We start from the raw sequence: 21021 nt of genomic DNA, 5'->3' as shown, positions 1-21021 counted from the left end.
TCACAAAGGGTCAGGACCTGACTGAGTGACTGAACTGAACTGAAATGGCTAGTTATAACAAAGGAGAGACATTCAATAAAAATGAAAGAAAGAAATGGAATCAAAGAATCTTTCTCCCAAAACCTATGGCTAAGAACTTTTATTAAATAATATATGGGAAAGTTATAACATTAGCCAGGAAAAAATGAACAGACAGCAAGAGAGTTTAGTGGTCACATAAATTCAAATTTAAGAAATGATGGCAGAAATTCATAGTCTGAGACTTAAAGAGTCATACATACCTCACAAATGACCCACCCATTTGGCTGGTTGGTATGCATATATATGTATACTTTTCTTTTTTAAGTTTTAATTTTAAATTCTATTTAATGTGAAAAACTTCTCCCAGTTAGTTTAGTACTGTCACCTTGCCCTAAAACCTCTGTAGTCATATCCTGTTTAATGGTCAGATGTTATTAACTTGTAGGTTCCAAATTATTGGAGAACCAAGAAGCTGGGTTGTTAAAGCAGAACTAGGGGTGACTGAGCTGCTGCCTGAACTAGGCCGCCAGCCAGCTGTGCACAGGTCCTGTCCAGGCTCAGGACTTCAGCAGCTCAAGACACATGTGGTCAAATGCGGAAAGGATGAAGGAAGACAAGGTTGCAGCTAGGGTGACCATGAGCTTCTGTGGGGGATCACGGGGCACTGTCAGGGAGAGGCAGTTGGCTCAAGTGTGAGATTAGGAACATGGACACAACTCAATTCTCCCCATCTGCCATGCCCCCTTCTGCAGAGATCAAGATGCTCCTGAAATCCTCCAATACACAGAAATGCAGTAAATACAGGCAGGTGCAACACCAACACAGTCCACAAGTCTACACAAAAACAGCCCCAAATTTTGCCTGAGTAGTGAGGTGTCACACGTCGTAGTAGGGACAAGAGGCACATCTTAATGTTTCTCAAAAAAAAAAAAAAAAAAAAGTGCTTTGCATCTGTAATTTCTGGAAAACAGGCCTGACTGATGTCTGGGATCCAGTGGATGCTGGGCAGTTTCAGGAAAGCCCACACCCTGCTGTCTTCCCTGAGATGTCTCTGCAGCATCTTCAATATAGAGGGTCCAGGATGTTTGGGATGAGACCCACTTGGACAAATTCCACATTGGACATCATTAGTAGCTGGAACGTGTTTGAGACAAGAGAGCAATTTAGAAGAGAACTTGCTAGAAGTGAGGATTCAAAACTGGTTGTGAAGATCTACTTTCAAGGAATGAACCTTTCCCTAAAGGGGGAAGGATACAGGCCTCCACGTTTAAGAAATTAACACAGTGGAAATCAACAGATACTTTCTCTTCATTAACAAATTTGTAAAATTAAGGGTAAAAAAAAGAAAGAGAATTAAGCTTTCACAAAACAGTGGCAAAATGATTCTTACAAAGTTCAGGTTTTCATGCATTTTATAAGTTGCTTTACTAGCTGAAAAACTGAAGTCTAGAATCAGCAATGGTGACCTTAAAAGCAGAGAAACATGAATTATACTCAGTGATTTAAGCCTGACAGGTTTAAATCAGTTACCATGTATTTATTTTGTATATGGTATTTGTATCTTACAGAACAAAGTGTTTTCATTACCATGTATAAAATTTTATTTTGTAAACATACATGCAGTTTCTCAAGTGTAATATGCTCCTGCGTTCAGTTTTTAATGCACACAGAAACTGCAATCAAGTTGATGTTTTTCTGTGTGAGATCTATGCTGGAAACAAGGAATACCTGTATTTCCCTGGTTGATTTTGGGCTGAATCTCAGTGAGGTATCTTTGTTTTTTGATCCATCGACATATTAAGTACTTGGGATGAGAGAGAATCTCTGGACACATGATGTAAGTCAAAGAATGATTAAGTCCACACTTTTAGGTAACAAATTTGAGGATATGGACCAATAAGAGCTGGACATGTTTTTATAGACAAGAACTAAGAAAGGAGACTGCAATAATAAAACAGCAGTGCTTGAGTCACAGATCGAGGGAGTGCTCCTCCACTGTATATTGATATATATAGATTATATTTATATCTATAAAAGAAAGCTGGAAATATGTGCAGGCAAGCTGAAGTTTAGAAAGCACCATTAAAAAGCATATGTGTTTATAGCCACATCCATCCCAAGTAGAAATGTTAGAACAGGAAAACATCCTGCAGAGATAATGACTGAAGAGGGGGAAATGCAGTCAGTTCCACCTGACGATTCGATGGTCAACAAATAACCTGGGCGAAAACAGGTGTGAGTATTGGGAGAATTTGGTTTAGTTGGTCTAGCAGCCAGTCAGTATCATTCAAATATGGGTGAATGGTTATACATGTGTGTGTGTGTATGTTGGGGGGTTCATGTGTGTGCCTTTGTTTTTGTTTGTGTGTTGAAAGTTATTGGGTTACAGTAGCAAAAAGCCTAGTGTCTACAAGGAAATGGTGTATAAAGAGCACTTAGAATATTAAGACTTTGTCAGCTATTTTTAATGTCTGAATATGCTGTATGTTCCATTATTTTTTCTGACTTTGAGAAATGTTTATTTTATTTTTTTCCCATTTATTTTTATTAGTTGGAGGCTAATTACTTTACATCATTGCAGTGGTTTTTGTCATACATTGAAATGAATTAGCCATGGATTTACATGTATTCCCCATCCCGGTCCCCCCTCCCACCTCCCTCTCCACCCGATCCCTCTGGGTCTTCCCAGTGCACTAGGCCCGAGCACTTGTCTCATGCACCCAACCTGGGTGGTGATCTGTTTCACCCTAGATAATATACATGTTTCGATGCTATTCTCTTGAAACATCCCACCCTCGCCTTCTCCCAGAGTCCACAAGTCTGTTCTATACATCTGAGTCTCTTTTTCTGTTTTGCATATAGGGTTATCGTTACCATCTTTCTAAATTCCATATATATGTGTTAGTATACTGTAATGGTCTTTATCTTTCTGGCTTACTTCACTCTGTATAATGGGCTCCAGTTTCATCCATCTCATTAGAACTGATTCAAATGAATTCTTTTTAATGACTGAGTAATATTCCATGTGTATATGTACCACAGCTTCCTCATCCATTCGTCTGCTGATGGGCATCTAGGTTGCTTCCATGTCCTGGCTATTATAAACAGTGCTGTGATGAACATTGGGGTGCACGTGTCTCTTTCAGATCTGGTTTCCTCAGTGTGTATGCCCAGAAGTGGGATTGCTGGGTAATATGGCAGTTCTATTTCCAGCTTTTTAAGAAATCTCCACACTGTTTTCCATAGTGGCTGTACTAATTTGCATTCCCACCAACAGTGTAAGAGGGTTCCCTTTTCTCCACACCCTCTCCAGCATTTATTGCTTGTAGACTTTTGGATAGCAGCCATCCTGACTGGCGTATAATGGTATCTCATTGTGGTTTTGATTTGCATTTCTCTGATAATGAGTGATGTTGAGCATCTTTTCATGTGTTTGTTAGTCATCTGTATGTCTTCCTTGGAGAAATGTCTGTTTAGTTCTTTGGCCCATTTTTTGATTGGGTCATTAATTTTTCTGGAGTTGAGCTGGAGGAGTTGCTTGTATATTTTTGAGATTAATCCTTTGTCTGTTGCTTCGTTTGCTATTATTTTCTCCCATTCTGAGGGCTGTCTTTTCACCTTGCTTATAGTTTCCTTTGTTGTGCAAAAGCTTTTAAGTTTCATTAGGTCCCATTTGTTTATTTTTGCTTTTATTTCTAAAATTCTGGGATGTGGGTCATAGAGGATCCTGCTGTGATTTATGTCGGAGAGTGTTTTGCCTATGTTCTCCTCTAGGAGTTTTATAGTTTCTGGTCTTACATTTAGATCTTTAATCCATTTTGAGTTTATTTTTGTGTATGGTGTTAGAAAGTGTTCTAGTTTCATTCTTTTACAGGTGGTTGACCAGTTTTCCCAGCACCACTTGTTAAAGAGGTTGTCTTTTTTCCATTGTATGTCCTTGCCTCCTTTGTCGAAGATAAGGTGACCATAGGTTCGTGGATTTATCTCTGGGCTTTCTATTCTGTTCCATTGATCTATATTTCTGTCTTTGTGCCAGTACCATACTGTCTTGATGACTGTGGCTTTGTAGTATAGTCTGAAGTCAGGCAGATTGATTCCTCCAGTTCCATTCTTCTTTCTCAGGATTACTTTGGCTATTCGAGGTGTTTTGTATTTCCATACAAATTGTGAAATTATTTGTTCTAGTTCTGTGAAAAATACCGTTGGTAGTTTGATAGGGATTGCATTGAATCTATAGATTGCTTTGGGTAGTATAGCCATTTTGACAATATTGATTCTTCCAATCCATGAACACGGTATATTTTTCCATCTGTTTGTCTCCTCTTTGATTTCTTTTATCAGTGTTTTATAGTTTTCTATGTATAGGTCTTTTGTTTCTTTAGGTAGATATACTCCTAAGTATTTTATTCTTTTTGTTGCAATGGTGAATGGTATTGTTTCCTTAATTTCTCTTTCTGTTTTCTCATTGTTAGTGTATAGGAATGCAAGAGATTTCTGCGTGTTAATTTTATATCCTGCAACTTTACTGTATTCATTGATTAGGTCTAGTAATTTTCTGGTAGAGGCTTTAGGGTTTTCTATGTAGAGGATCATGTCACCTGCAGACAGGGTTTCACTTCTTCTTTTCCTATCTGGATTCCTTTCACTTCTTTTTCTGCCCTGATTGCTGTGGCCAACACTTCCAAAACTATGTTGAATAGTAGTCGTGAGAGTGGGCACCCTTGTCTTGTTCCTGATTTCAGGGGAAATGCTTTCAATTTTTCACCATTGAGGGTGATGCTTGCTGTGGGTTTGTCATATATAGCTTTTATTATGTTGAGGTATGTTCCTTCTATTCCTGCTTTCTGGAGAGTTTTAATCATAAATGGATGTTGAATTTTGTCAAAGGCTTTTTCTGCATCTATTGAGATAATCATATGGTTTTTATCTTTCAATTTGTTAATGTGGTGTATTACATTGATTGATTTGCAGATATTAAAGAATCCTTGCATTCCTGGGATAAAGCCCACTTGGTCATGGTGTATGATTTTTTTTAATATGTTGTTGGATTCTGTTTGCTAGAATTTTGTTAAGGATTTTTGCATCTATGTTCATCAGTGATATAGGCCTGTAGTTTTCTTTTTTTGTGGCATCTTTGTCTGGTTTTGGAATTAGGGTGATGGTGGCCTCATAGAATGAGTTTGGAAGTTTACCTTCTTCTGCAATTTTCTGGAAGAGTTTGAGTAAGATAGGTGTTAGCTCTTCTCTAAATTTTTGGTAGAATTCAGCTGTGAAGCCATCTGGTCCTGGGCTTTTGTTTGCTGGAAGATTTCTGATTACAGTTTCGATTTCCTTGCTTGTGATGGTTTTGTTAAGATCTTCTATTTCTTCCTGGTTCAGTTTTGGAAAGTTATACTTCTCTAAGAACTTGTCCATTTCTTCCGAGTTGTCCATTTTATTGGCATAGAGCTGCTGGTAGTAGTCTCTTATGATCCTTTGTATTTCAGTGTTGTCTGTTGTGATCTCTCCATTTTCGTTTCTAATTTTGTTAATTTGGTTCTTCTCCCTTTGTTTCTTAATGAGTTTTGCTAATGGTTTGTCAATTTTGTTTATTTTTTCAAAAAACCAGCTTTTAGCTTTGTTAGTTTTTGCTATGATCTCTCGTTTCTTTTGCATTTATTTCTGCCCTAATTTTAAAGATTTCTTTCCTTCTGCTAACCCTGGGGTTCTTCATTTCTTCCTCCTCTAGTTGCTTTAGGTGTAGAGTTAGGTTATTTATTTGACTTTTTTTCTTGTTTCTTGAGGTAGGCCTGTAATGCTATGAATCTTCCCCTTAGCACTGCTTTTACAGTGTCCCATAGGTTTTGGGTTGTTGTGTTTTCATTTTCATTCATTTCTATGCATATTTTGATTTCTTTTTTGATTTCTTCTATGATTTGTTGGTTATTCAGAAGCGTGTTATTTAGCCTCCATATGTTTGAATTTTTAATAATTTTTTTCCTGTAATTGAGATCTAATCTTACTGCACTGTGGTCAGAAAAGATGACTGGAATGATTTCAATCTTTTTGAATTTACCAAGACTAGATTTATGGCCCAGGATGTGATCTATTCTGGAGAAGGTTCCATGTGCACTTGAGAAAAAGGTGAAGTTGATTGTTTTGTGGTGAAACGTCCTATAGATGTCAATTAGGTCTAGCTGGTCCATTGTGTCCTTTAAAGTTTGTGTTTCCTTATTCATTTTCTGTTTAGTTGATCTATCCATAGTTGTGAGTGGGGTATTAAAGTCTCCTACTATTATTGTGTTACTATTAATTTCCTCTTTCATACTTGTTAGCATTTGCCTTACATATTGCGGTGCTCCTATGTTGGGTGCATATATATTTATAATTGTTATATCTTCTTCTTGGATTGATCCTTTGATCATTATGTAGTGTCCATCTTTGTCTCTTTTCACAGTCTTTATTTGAAAGTCTATTTTATCTGATATGAGTATTGCGACTCCTGCTTTCTTTTGGTCTCCGTTTGCGTAGAATATTTTTTTCCTGCCCTTCACTTTTAGTCTGTATGTGTCCCTTGCTTTGAGGTGGGTCTCTTGTAGACAGCATATATAGGGGTCTTGCTTTTGTATCCATTCAGCCAGCCTTTGTCTTTTGGTTGGGGCATTCAACCCATTTACATTTAAGGTAATTATTGATAGGTATGGTCCTGTTGCCATTTATTTTGTTGTTTTGGGTTAACCTTTATACCACCTTTCTGTGTTTCCTGTCTAGAGAAGATCCTTTAGTATTTGTTGAAGAGCTGGTTTGGTGGTGCTGAATTCTCTCAGCTTTTGCTTGTCTGTAAAGCTTTTGAGTTCTCCTTCATATCTGAATGAGATCCTTGCTGGGTAGAGTAATCTAGGTTGTAGGTTATTCTCTTTCATTACTCTAAGTATGTCCTGCCATTCTCTTCTGGCCTGAAGGGTTTCTATTGATAGATCAGCTGTTATCCTTATGGGAATCCCTTTGTGTGTTATTTGTTGTTTCTCCCTTGCTGCTTTTAATATTTGCTCTTTGTGTTTGATCTTTGTTAATTTGATTAATATGTGTCTTGGGGTGTTTCGCCTTGGGTTTCGAAGGTGTGAAGATAAGTTACTCCACTCAGAAAATGGCATGGGGAAGCTATCATTGAACTCTACTGTTGAAACTATTGGTTGTGAAAGCTTAAAACTGAGTTGAAATGTTACAGCTATGAAACCTTTTAAATGACATAATGTGCTAAACAATGTAAATCTGAAATCCTATATGAGTCAAATTATTTCTGCTGATTACCTGATGATGTAGACACATCAAGTTTTCTATGTTTTATTTTTTGTTTGTTTTCTTTTTAAGAGGAAAATTTCATAAAAATTTTACCTTGAAGCTCTTTTTCTGGGATGTATTGTTGGTGGTTTAGTTGCTAAGTCGTGTCCAACTCTTGCAATCCCTTGGACTGTAGCCTGCCAGGCTCCTCTGTCCATGGGATTCTCCAGGCAAGAATACCGGAGTGGGTTGCCATTTTCTTCTCCACCTGGAATGTATAGGAGATTTCAGTTTGAAGCAGTAGAGGGCAGAATAACATTAGTTATAGAAGGCACTTGCTCACTGAGTCAATGTAAACAAATTAATTAACTGCAGGTATTCATGTCTTAGTGCATTTGGTTAGCTAACATAACACAATGTTATACTCAGCCATAGGGAACACAATTAACACAATTTTTACCAGTGGTTATCCATTCAAATACGCTTCTTAGCAAAGAGACACCAGAGGACAAAGCTAAGTTATTAAAATCAGAATGGAAAAAGTTCCACTTCTTTAAAAAATAATGATATTGGATGTCTGATACTGTCAGATTTGATAGTAAATAACCACACAGGACTGGTGTTAGGCTGACATCCCCATTTTAAAGCTTACCTTTTCCTCTTCATTCTGCATTATTTACTTATTCTAGATTTCTGTAAACATACTTGATTTATTTCAATAGGATGGTACATGGAAGATTTTTGTACAGTTTTTTTCTAAGTTGGTTACCACAATTGATAAGGCAATCAGTAATGTGGATTTTTGATCCAACTACTGGGAACAATTCAAAACAATCTATTCATCAGTATTTAATGTGAAAAAAATAAACTTTCACCTCAAATATTTTGGTGTGATATTTATTAAAAAAGAAATTAGTAATATATGCATCATCTTTTAAAACCCCAAACTAGTGAGAAATAACAGAAACATGAGAATAATATCAATCAGTTTTCTTTATAAACAAGAGAAATGATAAAGTGGAATACAGGTATACCTCAGAGATTTGCAAGTTCAGTTTCACACTACTGCAATAAAGCTAATATTACAATAAAGTGAGTCACACAAACTTCTTTATTTTCCAGTGCATCTAAGTTTTATTTACATTATACTGTAGTCTATTAAGTGTGCAACATTATGCTAAAAATAATGCACATACCTGAATTAAAAAATACTTTATTGCTAAAAAATGCTAACCATCATCTGAGCCTTCAGTGAGTCATAATCTTTTGGTAATCGTAACATCAAAGATCACTAATCATGGAAAACCATAACTAATCCATAATAATTAAAAAATCTGAAATATCATGAGACTTACCAAAATGTGACACAGACACAAAGTTTGAAAAATGGTGCTAATATACTTGTTCAATGCAGGGTTGTCACAGACCTTTCACTCATAAAAAATGCAATCATCTACAAAGCACAATCAAAGAAGATACGCCTGTATTCTTGCTAAAAATTAGGTAAAAAACGACGATGCCTATGTTCCCTTCTAGTATTTAACATTGTGGTGGAATAATAACATGTTAAAAATATATGAAGCAAATACAAGGAAGCAAAATTATTATAACAAGAAGAAAATATAATTTCTAAGGCAAAAGTAAGATCAACTTTGAACACTCCACCATAAATCTAGCCACTCTTGACTCCTCTATCACCATGGATTGGCTTTGCCTGTTTCTGAACTTCTTATAAATGAAAATAATGTTAAAATACTTTATGTCTAGTGCTTTTGCTCAATATTATGTCTGTGAAATCATCCATATTGTTTTGTGTATCAATAATTCATTGTTATGCACTATGTCGTTTGAATAGATCACAAATATGTGTCAATTCTATTATTAATGTAGTTTAACTTTGTTTCTTTGGCATGTGTTGGGGCTACTATGATGAAAGCTTCTGTTAGCATACTTGAACTTTTCTTCTGGTGGATCTAAGCAATGATTTCTGTGGATATATGACATATGTGGATATATGACCAGGGGTGGGTGGAGTGACTTTATCACAGGGTGTGTGTTTACATGTTTATCTTTATAGATAGTACCAAGCACTTTCTAAAAGTTTTAGTAGTTTATACTTCCATCATCAACAATTGTATGTCTTTTTATATTTTTTTATTTAATATTTTTAGTTTTAGCTGTTCCGATGTGTGTGCTGTGGTATGACATTTTGGCTTTAATTTGCATCCCATGAGCAGTCATGATGTTGATCACTTTTTTTTCAAGTTTATTGATCATTTGGAGATTCTCTTTTGTGTAGTGTGGTTTCACAAAATATGAAGATTCTCATTTTCTTGATACGGAAATACATATTTTTTAAATATGTAAGAAAGATAAAGACATAAATAAGCTAGAAATGCAAGTAAGTTCATAATCTTTGGAGTTTTTTTTAACCTGGCTGGTCTGACAACATCATGATTGTCTTTGGGATTGGCATGGGATTGTTCTGATCCATCAAAAATGTGTCCTTTGTAGAGTTTCATTGTATGTTCATACTCCCTGCAGGTAAGAGATCTTGGCTAATTCGGTACCAGAAGTCCTTTTCTCAGTTGTCTTTCTTCCCTAAATTGCATCCTAGAAGTTCTTCTTTCACGTTAATTTTATCTAAGAGAAACCTTTCTGATTGGACTAGATATATGTATAGAAATTTCTGCTGTAACTTATTCAACAATTGCTCGAAGTGTTAAAGGTAAGTTTAAAGCAAGATATTGAGTTTTAGGAGTCCTTTGTAGTGAAAATATTTGCACTAAAGAGAAAATAAGTTTATACCAAGAGGCACAGATACATAGATATAAGATCTATAATAGTGCTGGAAAAAACAATCAGGATGTACTTTATTCATCCATAAACTACTATGAAAAGCCATATAGCAAATAAGACATTAGCATTCAGGAATCAGTTACTTACTCTTAAAGTTATATCAATGTTTTCATTCATTAAATGAGAAACATATATTAAAATTTTCTATTTATATATTATTAGAAAAATATGATTTTTACCCAAAATTCTGTCTGTCTCATCTTTGTCTTTTAACAGAGTCTAGTGAAGTGGTTTGGTTCCTCTGTACTGTCCCTGGTGATACAAAGGCGGGAGTCATCATCTTCCAGTACCAACTCTGGAAGACTGAGCTAAGACAAGCTACCTTTTATTCAGAAAAATGGAAATACTGGACACAATTTAAAAGAGTCAATTTTAGGCACATAGCTAAGAAGAAAAAAAAAGGGAATGGTATGTAGGCTCCAAAAATTAAAAGGGAGTTTAAAGATCTCATTTCTTACCCTCCATTCCCTCAAATCCTACTCCCTAGAAATAATGAGACATCAGTTTTCCCCAGTGTAATCCATTTAATATTATTCAACATGTTATGAACGAGCTTGTATTTAGGTGAATACTCTTTACCTAGAAGAATTTAAATGCTGTGTAGTATTCCACAATATGAAGGGGTCAGTATTTACATAACCAAATCCTCTATAATAACACATTTGACTACAATTACCCTTTATGTAAATAGGGCTGCAAAAAATAAATTTGTATTCCCATTTGAATAGGGAATATAAGTACCTAGAACTGCATTTGGTGAGTCCAATGGTTCAAAAATGTTGGTAATTTTTACCAAATTACTGATATTTGAAAAATTTTGTTTCTACTGTGTATAGGTGTCAGCTCTTATCCCAATCATCAGCAAGCTATTGTGTTCTTTATCAGATTTTTCCCTATAGAATGCTACAACTGAATCCTTTGATATGTCCAAACTCATCTCTTTGTCCTTCTAATTTCAATCTATGGTATAAATCTACTTAGCTAGAGGCATTTTGGGGACATTTTTGTTATTTATTTTAGCTCCTGAACGCTATCCCACCCACAAGAGTGTATTCTCTTTCCCTTCCTCTTCTTCAGTTCAGTTGCTCAGTCATGTCTGACTCTTTGTGACACCATGAACCGCAGCATGCCAGGCCTCCCTATCCATCACCAACTCCTGGAGCCTACACAAACTCATATCCATTGAGTTTGTGATGCCATCCAACCATCTCTTCCTCTGTCGTCCCCTTCTCCTCCTGCCCCCATCTTTCCCAGCATCAGGGTCTTTTCATATGAGTCAGCTCTTTGCATCAGGTGGCCAACGTATTGGAGTCTCAGCTTCAACACCAGTCCTTCCAATGAACACCCAGGACTGATCTCCTTTAGGATGGCCTGGTTGGATCTCCCTGCAGTCCAAGGGACTCTCAAGAGTCTTCTCCAACACCACAGCTCAAAAGTATCAATTTTTCGGCACTCAGCTTTCTTTAGAGTCCAACTCTCACAGCCATACATGACTACTGGAAAAATGAAAGCCTTGATTAGACAGACCTTTGTTGGCAAAGTAATGTCTCTGCTTTTTAATATGCTGTCTAGGTTGGGCATAACTTTCCTTCCAAGGAGTAAGCATCTTTTAATTTCTTGGCTGCAGTGATTGGAGCCCCCCAAAATAAAGTCAGCCCACTGTTTCCACTGTTTCCCCATCTATTTGCCATAAAGTGATGGGACCAAATGCCATGATCTTAGTTTTCTGAATGTTGAGCTTTAAGCCAACTTTTTCACTCTCCTCTTTCACTTTCATCAAGAGGCTTTTTAGTTTTTCTTCACTTTCTGCTATAAGGGTGGTGTCATCTGCATATCTGAGGTTATTGATATTTCTCCCGGTGGTCTTCCAGCCCAGTATTTCTCATGATGTACTCTGCATATAAGTTAAATAAGCAGGGTGACAACATACAGCCTTGACGTACTCCTTTTCCTATTTGGAACCAGTCTGTTGTTCCATGTCCAGTTCTAAATGTTGCTTCCTGACCTGCGTACAGGTTTCTCAAGAGGCAGGTCAGGTGGTCTGGTATTCCCATCTCCTTTAGAATTTTCCACAGTTTATTGTGATCCACACAGTCAAAGGCTTTGGCATAGTTATTACTAGCGTGTGAGATAAATGCAACTGTACAGTAGTTTGAGCATTCTTTGGCATTTCCTTTCTTTGGGATTGGAATGAAAACTGACCTTTTCCAGTCCTGTGGCCACTGCTGAGTTTTTCAAACTTGCTGACATATTGAGTACAGCACTTTAAGAGCATCATCTTTTAGAATAGCTCAACTGGAATTACATCACCTCCACTAGCTTTATTCGTAGTGATGCTTCCTAAGGTGCACTTGACTTCACATTCCAGGATGTCTGGCTCTAGGTCAGTGTGAGTGATCACACCATCGTGATTATCTGAGTCATGAAGATCTTTTTTATACAGTTCTGTGTATTCTTGCCACCCCTTCTTAATATCTTCTGCTTCTGTTAGATCCATAACATTTTTGTCCTTTATTGAGCCACCTTGTTCATCTAACATGAAACCAAATGAATCTGTTATTGAGAACAAATAAATAAATTTCTCCCAGGGATCTATGCTTTGTTTAGTACAATGCTTATACTGAAACTTAACTTGGAATAAATTTTACTAAAACAACGTGCACTTAGCTCTCTTACACAGAAAAAGTTACATGATTTATGAGTCAAGGGAACCTGCCTTTTGCTTTACTCAAACCTTGCTCCACCCTTACCAAGAGTACACATCTCCTCCTTCAGTGATGAGAACTTAGGTGAACAGGTTTCCATACTTCTAAGAAACTGGATTCCTCTTCTATTTAATGAAAATCCATAGGACTGTTTTTGTGTTATGATCCTTTCCCTGCATACTTGTAATGTGACTCTGGCTATTTGTCTCTAAATACTCATCACATGCTGGCTATTTCCTGTCTACCCATGATGTTTAAGTATATAATCCAAAGAGATGAGGAAAATTGTCATCAAGTCTTCCCTAATAGTTGGCAGACAAACTGATCCAGTAGCCCCCCATTTTGCAGAAGTTAGCTTTCTAAAAGGACAACGGGAAAAAATGTCACATAACAACTATAAAATTGAGCCATTTACACCATTTGCATGTATTGTTTTCATAATTTTTCCAACATATTAAGCCTTCTATAAACTGAACAATAATTTCAAACTGGTACCAGTGGTTTCTATATTACTTGGCAATTGAAAGCATGACTAACCATCACCAGACTGATGGGGCCAAAGGCCCACAAAGGGTGAATTCAGAAAAGGATTGTCTAAGACCAGAGCTATCAGAAGAGAGGCTCCTACCTGGATTTCTGCCTTACATATTGTACCATTACTTTACTGTGCCCTAAATATACAAGGACAGAAACCACCCTTTCATCAGAGAAAGATAGATACTTCACTTCTTACTCCAAGAAGCAGTTTATCCAATATCCCATCCAGGAAAAGTAGAGAAATTGAAAAACAAAAATGAAAAACTTTACCCCTTAGCTGCTGCTGCTGTTGCTGCATCACTTCAGTCGTGTCCAACTCTGTGCAGCCTTACGGACTACAGCCCGCCAGGCTCCTCTGTCCATGGGATTCTCCAGGTAAGAGCACTGGCGTGGGTTGCTATGCCCTCCTCCAGGGGACTTCCTGACCAGGGATCGAACCTGGGTCTCCTGCGTTGCAGGCAGATTCTTTATCACTGAGTCTTATCTCTAGACAGAATCCCCTTACATGTAGAACTGCCCATGACAATATGGTATTGACATAGTCCTTCTTTCTTTTAGTACTATATTTTAAATTTCTTCATCCATCCAATATTTAGATTGACCCTGTTATGTGCTCAGGTAAAGAGGTAAGATTTCATTTGCCTACTGTGAGGCGTTAATTGTTCACACTCTTGTTGGAAGAAAGAGAAGTAACCGATTACACTACAATGTAGTTTGGGACACAGTAAAAGTTGCGATCTGGAGGGGCACAGACAGATTAAGAAAAATCAGACTATAAGGGCTTTCAGTGAAGGAAAAAGTTTTAAGTGAGTCATAAATAGCAAGAATGAGACATTAACACATATTAGCAAAAGAATATTAACACGTATTAGGAAAAGAAACAGAATGTGAGTTTGTGTTTCCTATGGCCCTAAAGGGAAGTTCTATATGCTATGCCATTAGAGGTCAGATGCTGAGAAAGTAGACTTTGAGACACAATTTACCATGCAAGGGGTTTACTAGGGAGTACTATGGATCAACACTTCAGGGAAGAAAAACCAGGAGGATGGAGACAGGGAATGCTGAGTTGCCGTACAGTCACAAAGTGGCCTTGGCCAATTACAGTGAGGAGCTCTGAAGGTGAGATGACCTTTCAGAGGTGGAATGAGGGGTCTGAGCCTTTATACCTCCACATCAACCAGTCACTGAATACAGACAGACCTCAGGAAGGGAGAGAAAATCTGGGCTTATTGCCAAAATCAATTTCAGGAATGAACCCTAGATCTCTTTATTTACCAAACATCTACATATCTCAACAGAGATTATTGAATCACTTGCCATCTTTCACCTTGGAATCCTCTATCTTTTAGAAGTTTGGTTTCTTTTGTGTCCGCAGCATATTCTTTGTCCAACTGTAGTGAGTGCTATAGTTGTCATTTTTATTTCACTCAACCATAGGCATGAGAATCAGAAACTCTGACAGAAAGAAATTTGGTTTGGGTCATTTTCCTTAAAAGGCAGTTATTGCTATGGGGTGTGACTGAGGTACTGAAGTCTCTATATATGGCTTCTTTAAGAGGGAAAAAGACTATCTAATCTGCTTCTGTGAAAAGGTAATGACAGAAAAAAAACCATCCTTACCAACTACCATCTACCAACTACCTTACCATCTATAGGATGCTCACTTCTCTCCAGGTACTGCGGGGAAAACATGAGGTCAGGAATTTCAAGGAGAACATCCCTTTATCTGTTAAAAGTCTCCCACGGCTATCAAGAAATAGGAATGTGGCTAATAATGTGCAGTCACAGGATCAACAGCATCAGCTTCATCTAGGAATTGTTAGAAATGCCAATACTCAGTCCCCACCACAGACCTACTGGATCAGAAACAGTGGGGATGGAGCCAAGTGACCTGTGTTTTAACAAGTCCTTCAAATGATTCTGATGTGCTGGAGGTGGTATTTAATTTACTGCATGTGATGAGTATTCTAAGCCAGATCTCTACAAGGGGCCAACTTCTTTTTTTTAAATTATTTTAATTAACTAATTAATTTATCTTCTGGCCACACCACATGGCATTCTGGATCTTAGTATCCTCAGTTCTCCAATTAGGGACTGAACTCATACCCCTGCAGTGGGAGTGCAGAGTCCTAACCACTGGACAATCTGGGAATTCCCTCTTTGTTCTTTGTTTAAATCTCAAAAATAAAATAATTTTATTTGTCCTGGATCTAAAATGAATCCATATTTATGAGAGAGCTATTTAATTAGAACAGTGTAAGAGAATGGAAATTCTATCGCCCAGATGGCACTGTTATGAACATTTTAGTGTAATTTCTTTTCAGACGTTTTTCACACATATTTGTAAAAAATATGATGATACTGTACTTATTACTTTGTAACCTATTTTTATTTGATTTAGTAATCTATTTAGCTCAGGATATATAGGTGTAACAATGATAATTCAGATGACTCACTGAATGAATGAACTTACCTTTACTCTGAGCTCACTCATGGATTGCTAGAAGGGTATCTAGTTTTTTGAAGTATTTCTCTTTCTCAATATCTCTAAACTTTTTGGATTTAAAGTTTTAAAATGGTACATATATTTAAAAGCAAGCACTTTTTAGTTTGTATTAGGCAGCTAAGGCAGTTATACAAGCAGGATGTCAACTTAAGCTAAATGTCTGGGAAACATTAGTATGAAAAGTATTGGTTTTAACTTCTAAATATTATCTGCTTTAAGTTTCCACTTGGCAGCTTCCACATGGAGAAGTGTTCTGTTCACCTTAGTTCCGAGGAAAAAAATGTCTGGGGGTAAAGATACACTGTAATCAAGTAATTCAAGATTGTGAGAGTATGGGAACTTGAATAAGGAAATCCAAAAGCAAATTATTATCATTATTGTCATCAGTATATTTGCCAGTAATATTATACAATGCTGTTCGGATCTGTAGTGTCTAGAATACAATGCAGGCTTTTTAGTCAGGTAATCTTTGCTCTGGCATTTGCTCTGGCATTTGCTCACTCTGTGGCTTGCTACATTACTTTGAGTCAGTTACATACTTGACTTTTAAAGTCTTGTTCTCCTCACCTGAGGAAAGAAGATAATATCTGAAACTACCCTGCAAGATTAACTGGAGAACTGAATAACATGTTAAATAATGGATTTGGTTTTGAAAAAGTTCCTGGTTTAAAGAAAACAACAAAAATTAAATAGACATGAGAAGCAAATAACCTGCAGCACAGGTGAATTGATAAATACTTCTCCTTTCCCCACTTCCCTCTCTCTGCGTGAACTGGAAGGTGCCTGGGCTGAAATGTGAAGCCGACAGACTTCCTCCTGACTGCCGAGCCTCCGCTTCCTTGCCCTCTGCCACTGCTGCAGCGGACCCTGCCTAGGTCTCAGGATCCTATTTGGTTCTTCCTTGTTCCTTTCAAGCCAAATCTGGAAGCACTGGCCGACAGTTAACACACATTAATTAAACTGAAAAGGAACATGCTCCTCAGCAAGCTTTTACAGCCAGCAATGACTTAACTAGAATTACACAATGAACCTGAAGCAGAGCATGACATAAAGTGATAGAATGAGCACCAAATTTCTGGGACACAGCTATGTGTTTCACATTGACGACTGTGGGGAAGTCACCAAGCCTTAGTGACCTTCAGTTTCTCCAGCCTCACATTTGTTCCATGATGATTTTGGGGAGCTCCTGGGTGGAAGAGCTGGAAGCCCTTCCTCATCAGCATCTCCTCTTCTTTGTCATTGGTACCCTTCTTTCCAGCTCTCCTCCCACCCAGCCCTTCTCCGGGCCAACCCAAGAGCAGACTGGCTCACTCCTGTTTCTTCTAGCTTGCACCTAACACTTTCTTTCACCTAACACTTCCTTTCACCAGCAAGATTCCTCCATGTGTATTTCTGATAACTGTGACTTGTTAGATATTTTTTTTTTCATTTATTTTTATTAGTTGGAGCCTAATTACTTTACAATATTGTAGTGGTTTTTGCCATACATTGACATGAATCAGCCATGGATTTACATGTGTTCCCCATCATATCCCCCCCTCCCCCACCTCCCTCCCCATCCCATCCCTCTGGGTCTTCCCAGTGCACCAGCCCTGAGCACTTGTCTCATGCATCCAACCTTGGCTGGTGATCTGTTTCACCCTTGATAATATACTTGTTTCAATACTATTCTCTCAGAACATCCCACCCTCGCCTTCTCCCACAGAGTCCCAAAGTCTGTTCTGTGCATCTGTGTCTCTTTTTCTGTTTTGCATATTGGGTTATCGTTACCAACTTTTAAAATTTCATATGTATGCGTTAGTATACTGTATTGGTCTTTATCTTTCTGGCTCACTTCACTCTGTATAATGGGCTCCAGTTTCATCCATCTCATTAGAACTGATTCAAATGAATTATTTTTAATGGCTGAGTAATATTCCATGGTGTATATGTACCACAGGTTCCTTATCCATTCGTCTGCTGATGGGCATCTAGGTTGCTTCCATGTCCTGGCAATTATAAACAGTGCTGCGATGAACATTGGGGTGCACATGTCTCTTTCAGATCTGGTTTCCTTGGTGTGCATGCCCAGGCGTGGTATTGCTGGGTCATGTAGCAGTTCTATTTCCAGTTTTTTAAGAAATCTCCACATTGTTCTCCATAGTGGCTGTACTAGTTTGCATTCCCACCAACAGTTTAAGAGGGTTCCCTTTTCTCCACACCCTCTCCAGCATTTATTGCTTGTAGACTTTTGGATAGCAGCCATCCTGACTGGCGTGTAATGGTACCTCATTGTGGTTTTGATTTGCATTTCTCTGATGATGAGTGATGTTGAGCATCTTTTCATGTGTTTGTAAGCCATCTGTATGTCTTCTTTGGAGAAATGTCTGTTTAGTTCTTTGTCCCATTTTTTGATTGGGTCATTAATTTTTCTGGAATTGAGCTGCAGGAGCTGCTTGTATATTTTTGAGATTAATCCTTTGTCTGTTGCTTCATTTGCTATTATTTTCTCCCATTCTGAGGGCTGTCTTTTCACCTTGCTTATAGTTTCCTTTGTTGTGCAAAAGCTGTTAAGTTTAATTAGGTCCCATTTGTTTATTTTTGCTTTTATTTCCAATATTCTGGGAGGTGGGTCATAGAGGATCCTGCTGTGATTTATGTCGGAGAGTGTCTTGCCTATGTTCTCCTCTAGGAGTTTTATAGTTTCTGGTCTTACATTTAGATCTTTAATCCATTTTGAGTTTATTTTTGTGTATGGTGTTAGAAGGTGTTCTAGTTTCATTCTTTTACAAGTGGTTGACCAGTTTTCCCAGCACCACTTGTTAAAGAGGTTGTCTTTTTTCCATTGTATATCCTCACCTCCTTTGTCAAAGATAAGGTGTCCATAGGTATGTGGATTTATCTCTGGGCTTTCAATTCTGTTCTGTTGATCTATATTTCTGTCTTTGTGCCAATACCATACTGTCTTGATGACTGTGGCTTTGTAGTAGAGCCTGAAGTCAGGCAGATTGATTCCTCCAGTTCCATACTTCTTTCTCAAGATTGCTTTGGCTATTCAAGGTTTTTTGTATTTTCATACAAATTGTGAAACTATTTGTTCTAGTTCTGTGAAGAACACCGTTGGTAGCTTGATAGGGATCACATTGAATCTATAGATTGCTTTGGGTAGTATAGTCATTTTCACAATATTGATTCTTCCAATCCATGAACACAGTATATTTCTCCATCTGTTTGTATCCTCTTTGATTTCTTTCATCAGTGTTTTATAGTTTTCTATATATAGGTCTTTCATTTCTTTAGGTAGATATATTCCTAAGTATTTTATTCTTTTTGTTGCAATGGTGAGTGGTACTGTTTCCTTAATTTCTCTTTCTGTTTTCTCATTGTTACCATATAGGAATACAAGGGATTTCTGTGTGTTAATTTTATATCCTGCAACATTACTGTATTCATTGGATATATTTTATTATTTTAATTTGTACCTTTCAAATGACTAAAAATCAAAATATAAAAATACATGGTGAAATCTCTTCTACCCTGTCCTCCTCCCTTAGTTTCTCTCCCCACCCCACTCCACAAAATACAGGCTATCATCACTGTAATTTATTGCTTGTATATTCTTGATTTATTCATACATAAGGTCAAATATAAAAAATTTGTATTACATTTTAATCTCAAATGTAGCATTTTATATACAGTCTGCATCTTGCCTATTTATTTTTTTCTGTCTGCCTCTTGCCTATTTTTATGTTTTTTTTTTCCCAGTATGGTAACAGCACCTCATTCTTCCTTCCAGCTGAACAGTTTTCCTTTGTGTTAACATGCCTTAACTGTCTCTAACTGGAAGGATTTTGGTGTTTTCCTGTCTTTTGATATTATATATAAAATGTTGCAATGAATAACACAGCATGTAAGTCACTTCACATGGATGCGAGTGTTTTTACAGGACACATTGCAGACCTGCACTTATGAATAAAGGTATACATGCACCTGTGATTTTAACAGAGTCCACCAATTTGCCTCCACAGTGACTGTGCCAACTTCTGGTGCTCTGGCAAATTATAAGAGCATCCCTCCTCCAAAGTCTCCATAGTGTTTTAAAAATTGAACTCTACAGTCTCATCTATCTGATAGGTTATAAATGGAATATTATTCACTTTTAATCTCTATTTTTTATTGTTATGTGAGAGGTTGAACCTCTTTTATGCATTTATTTTTTCCTCTGCAAACTGCTTATTCACGTCCTTTGGCCTTACTTCTATTATGTTGCCTGTAACAAATATTCAGTGTGTGATGTTATTTTCAGAATTTGCAATATAAATTATTCCTAATATTCCCATTGTTGCTATCAATTTCTGGCAAATAAATCACTGTTCAGCACTCAGAATTGGAGAAAATATTTACACATGAAGCAAATGACAAGGTATTAATCTCAAAAGTATATAAACAGCACATGCAGCTCAGTATAAAAAAAAAAAACACAACCCAATCAAAACATGGGTGGAGACATACAGATGGCTAACACATGAAAAGATGCTCAACATTAACTAAATAGAGAAATCAAAACTATAGTGTGGTATCACCTCATACCAGTCAGACTAGCCATCATCAAAAAAACCTACAAATAATGAATCCTAGACAGAGTGTGGAGAAAAGACAAACCTTTTTTACACTACTGGTGGGGTGTAAGCAGACACAGAGACTATGGAGAACAGTATGGAAGTGCCTTCAAAAATTAAAAACAGAATTACCATATGGCTCAGCAATCCCACTCCCGGGCATATAACTGGAGAAAACTATAATTCAAAAAGATACATGCACCCCAATGTTCACTGTAGCACTATTTACAATAGCAGGACATAGAAGCAACTTAACCGTCCATCAGCAGAGGAATGGATAAAAAGGATAATATTCCATTACATATATATAATTGGGTTAGGGTTAGGGTTACTCAGCTAGAAAAGGGAATGAAATTACGCCACCTGCAGAGACATAGATGGACCCAGAGACTGTCATACAGAGTGGAGTAAGTCAGAAAGACAAGACAAATATTATAAAATGTCTCCTATATGTGGAATCTAGAAAAAGATACAGATGAACTTATTTACACAACAGAAACAGAGACACAGAGAATAAATATATGGATATCAACAG

The 21021-nt window shown here is 37.2% G+C and overlaps 1 protein-coding gene across 3 annotated transcripts in view; it reads right to left on the bottom strand.

Moving 5' to 3' along the window:
• LOC110144829 (uncharacterized) overlaps window positions 1-21021 on the bottom strand; it is a 102392-nt gene that overhangs the window by 17838 nt on the left and 63533 nt on the right. For 2 of the 3 annotated variants that reach the window (XR_011492880.1, XM_070480747.1), the window contains exon 2: window positions 7396-7549. Coding sequence is in view for 2 of the 3 variants with exons in the window: in XM_070480747.1 (XP_070336848.1) it covers window positions 7439-7549 (111 nt within the window). In the remaining variant the exon portion in view is untranslated. Of the gene's footprint in view, window positions 1-6459; window positions 7550-21021 lie in introns of those variants that run through there. The other variant, XM_070480746.1, reaches the window with a different exon arrangement.

Source organism: Odocoileus virginianus, chromosome 18, assembly GCF_023699985.2.
Source record: "Odocoileus virginianus isolate 20LAN1187 ecotype Illinois chromosome 18, Ovbor_1.2, whole genome shotgun sequence".
NCBI lineage: Eukaryota > Metazoa > Chordata > Mammalia > Artiodactyla > Cervidae > Odocoileus > Odocoileus virginianus.
The sequence above is the reverse complement of the archived record's forward strand: the minus strand, read 5'-3'. Positions and strand labels throughout refer to the sequence as shown.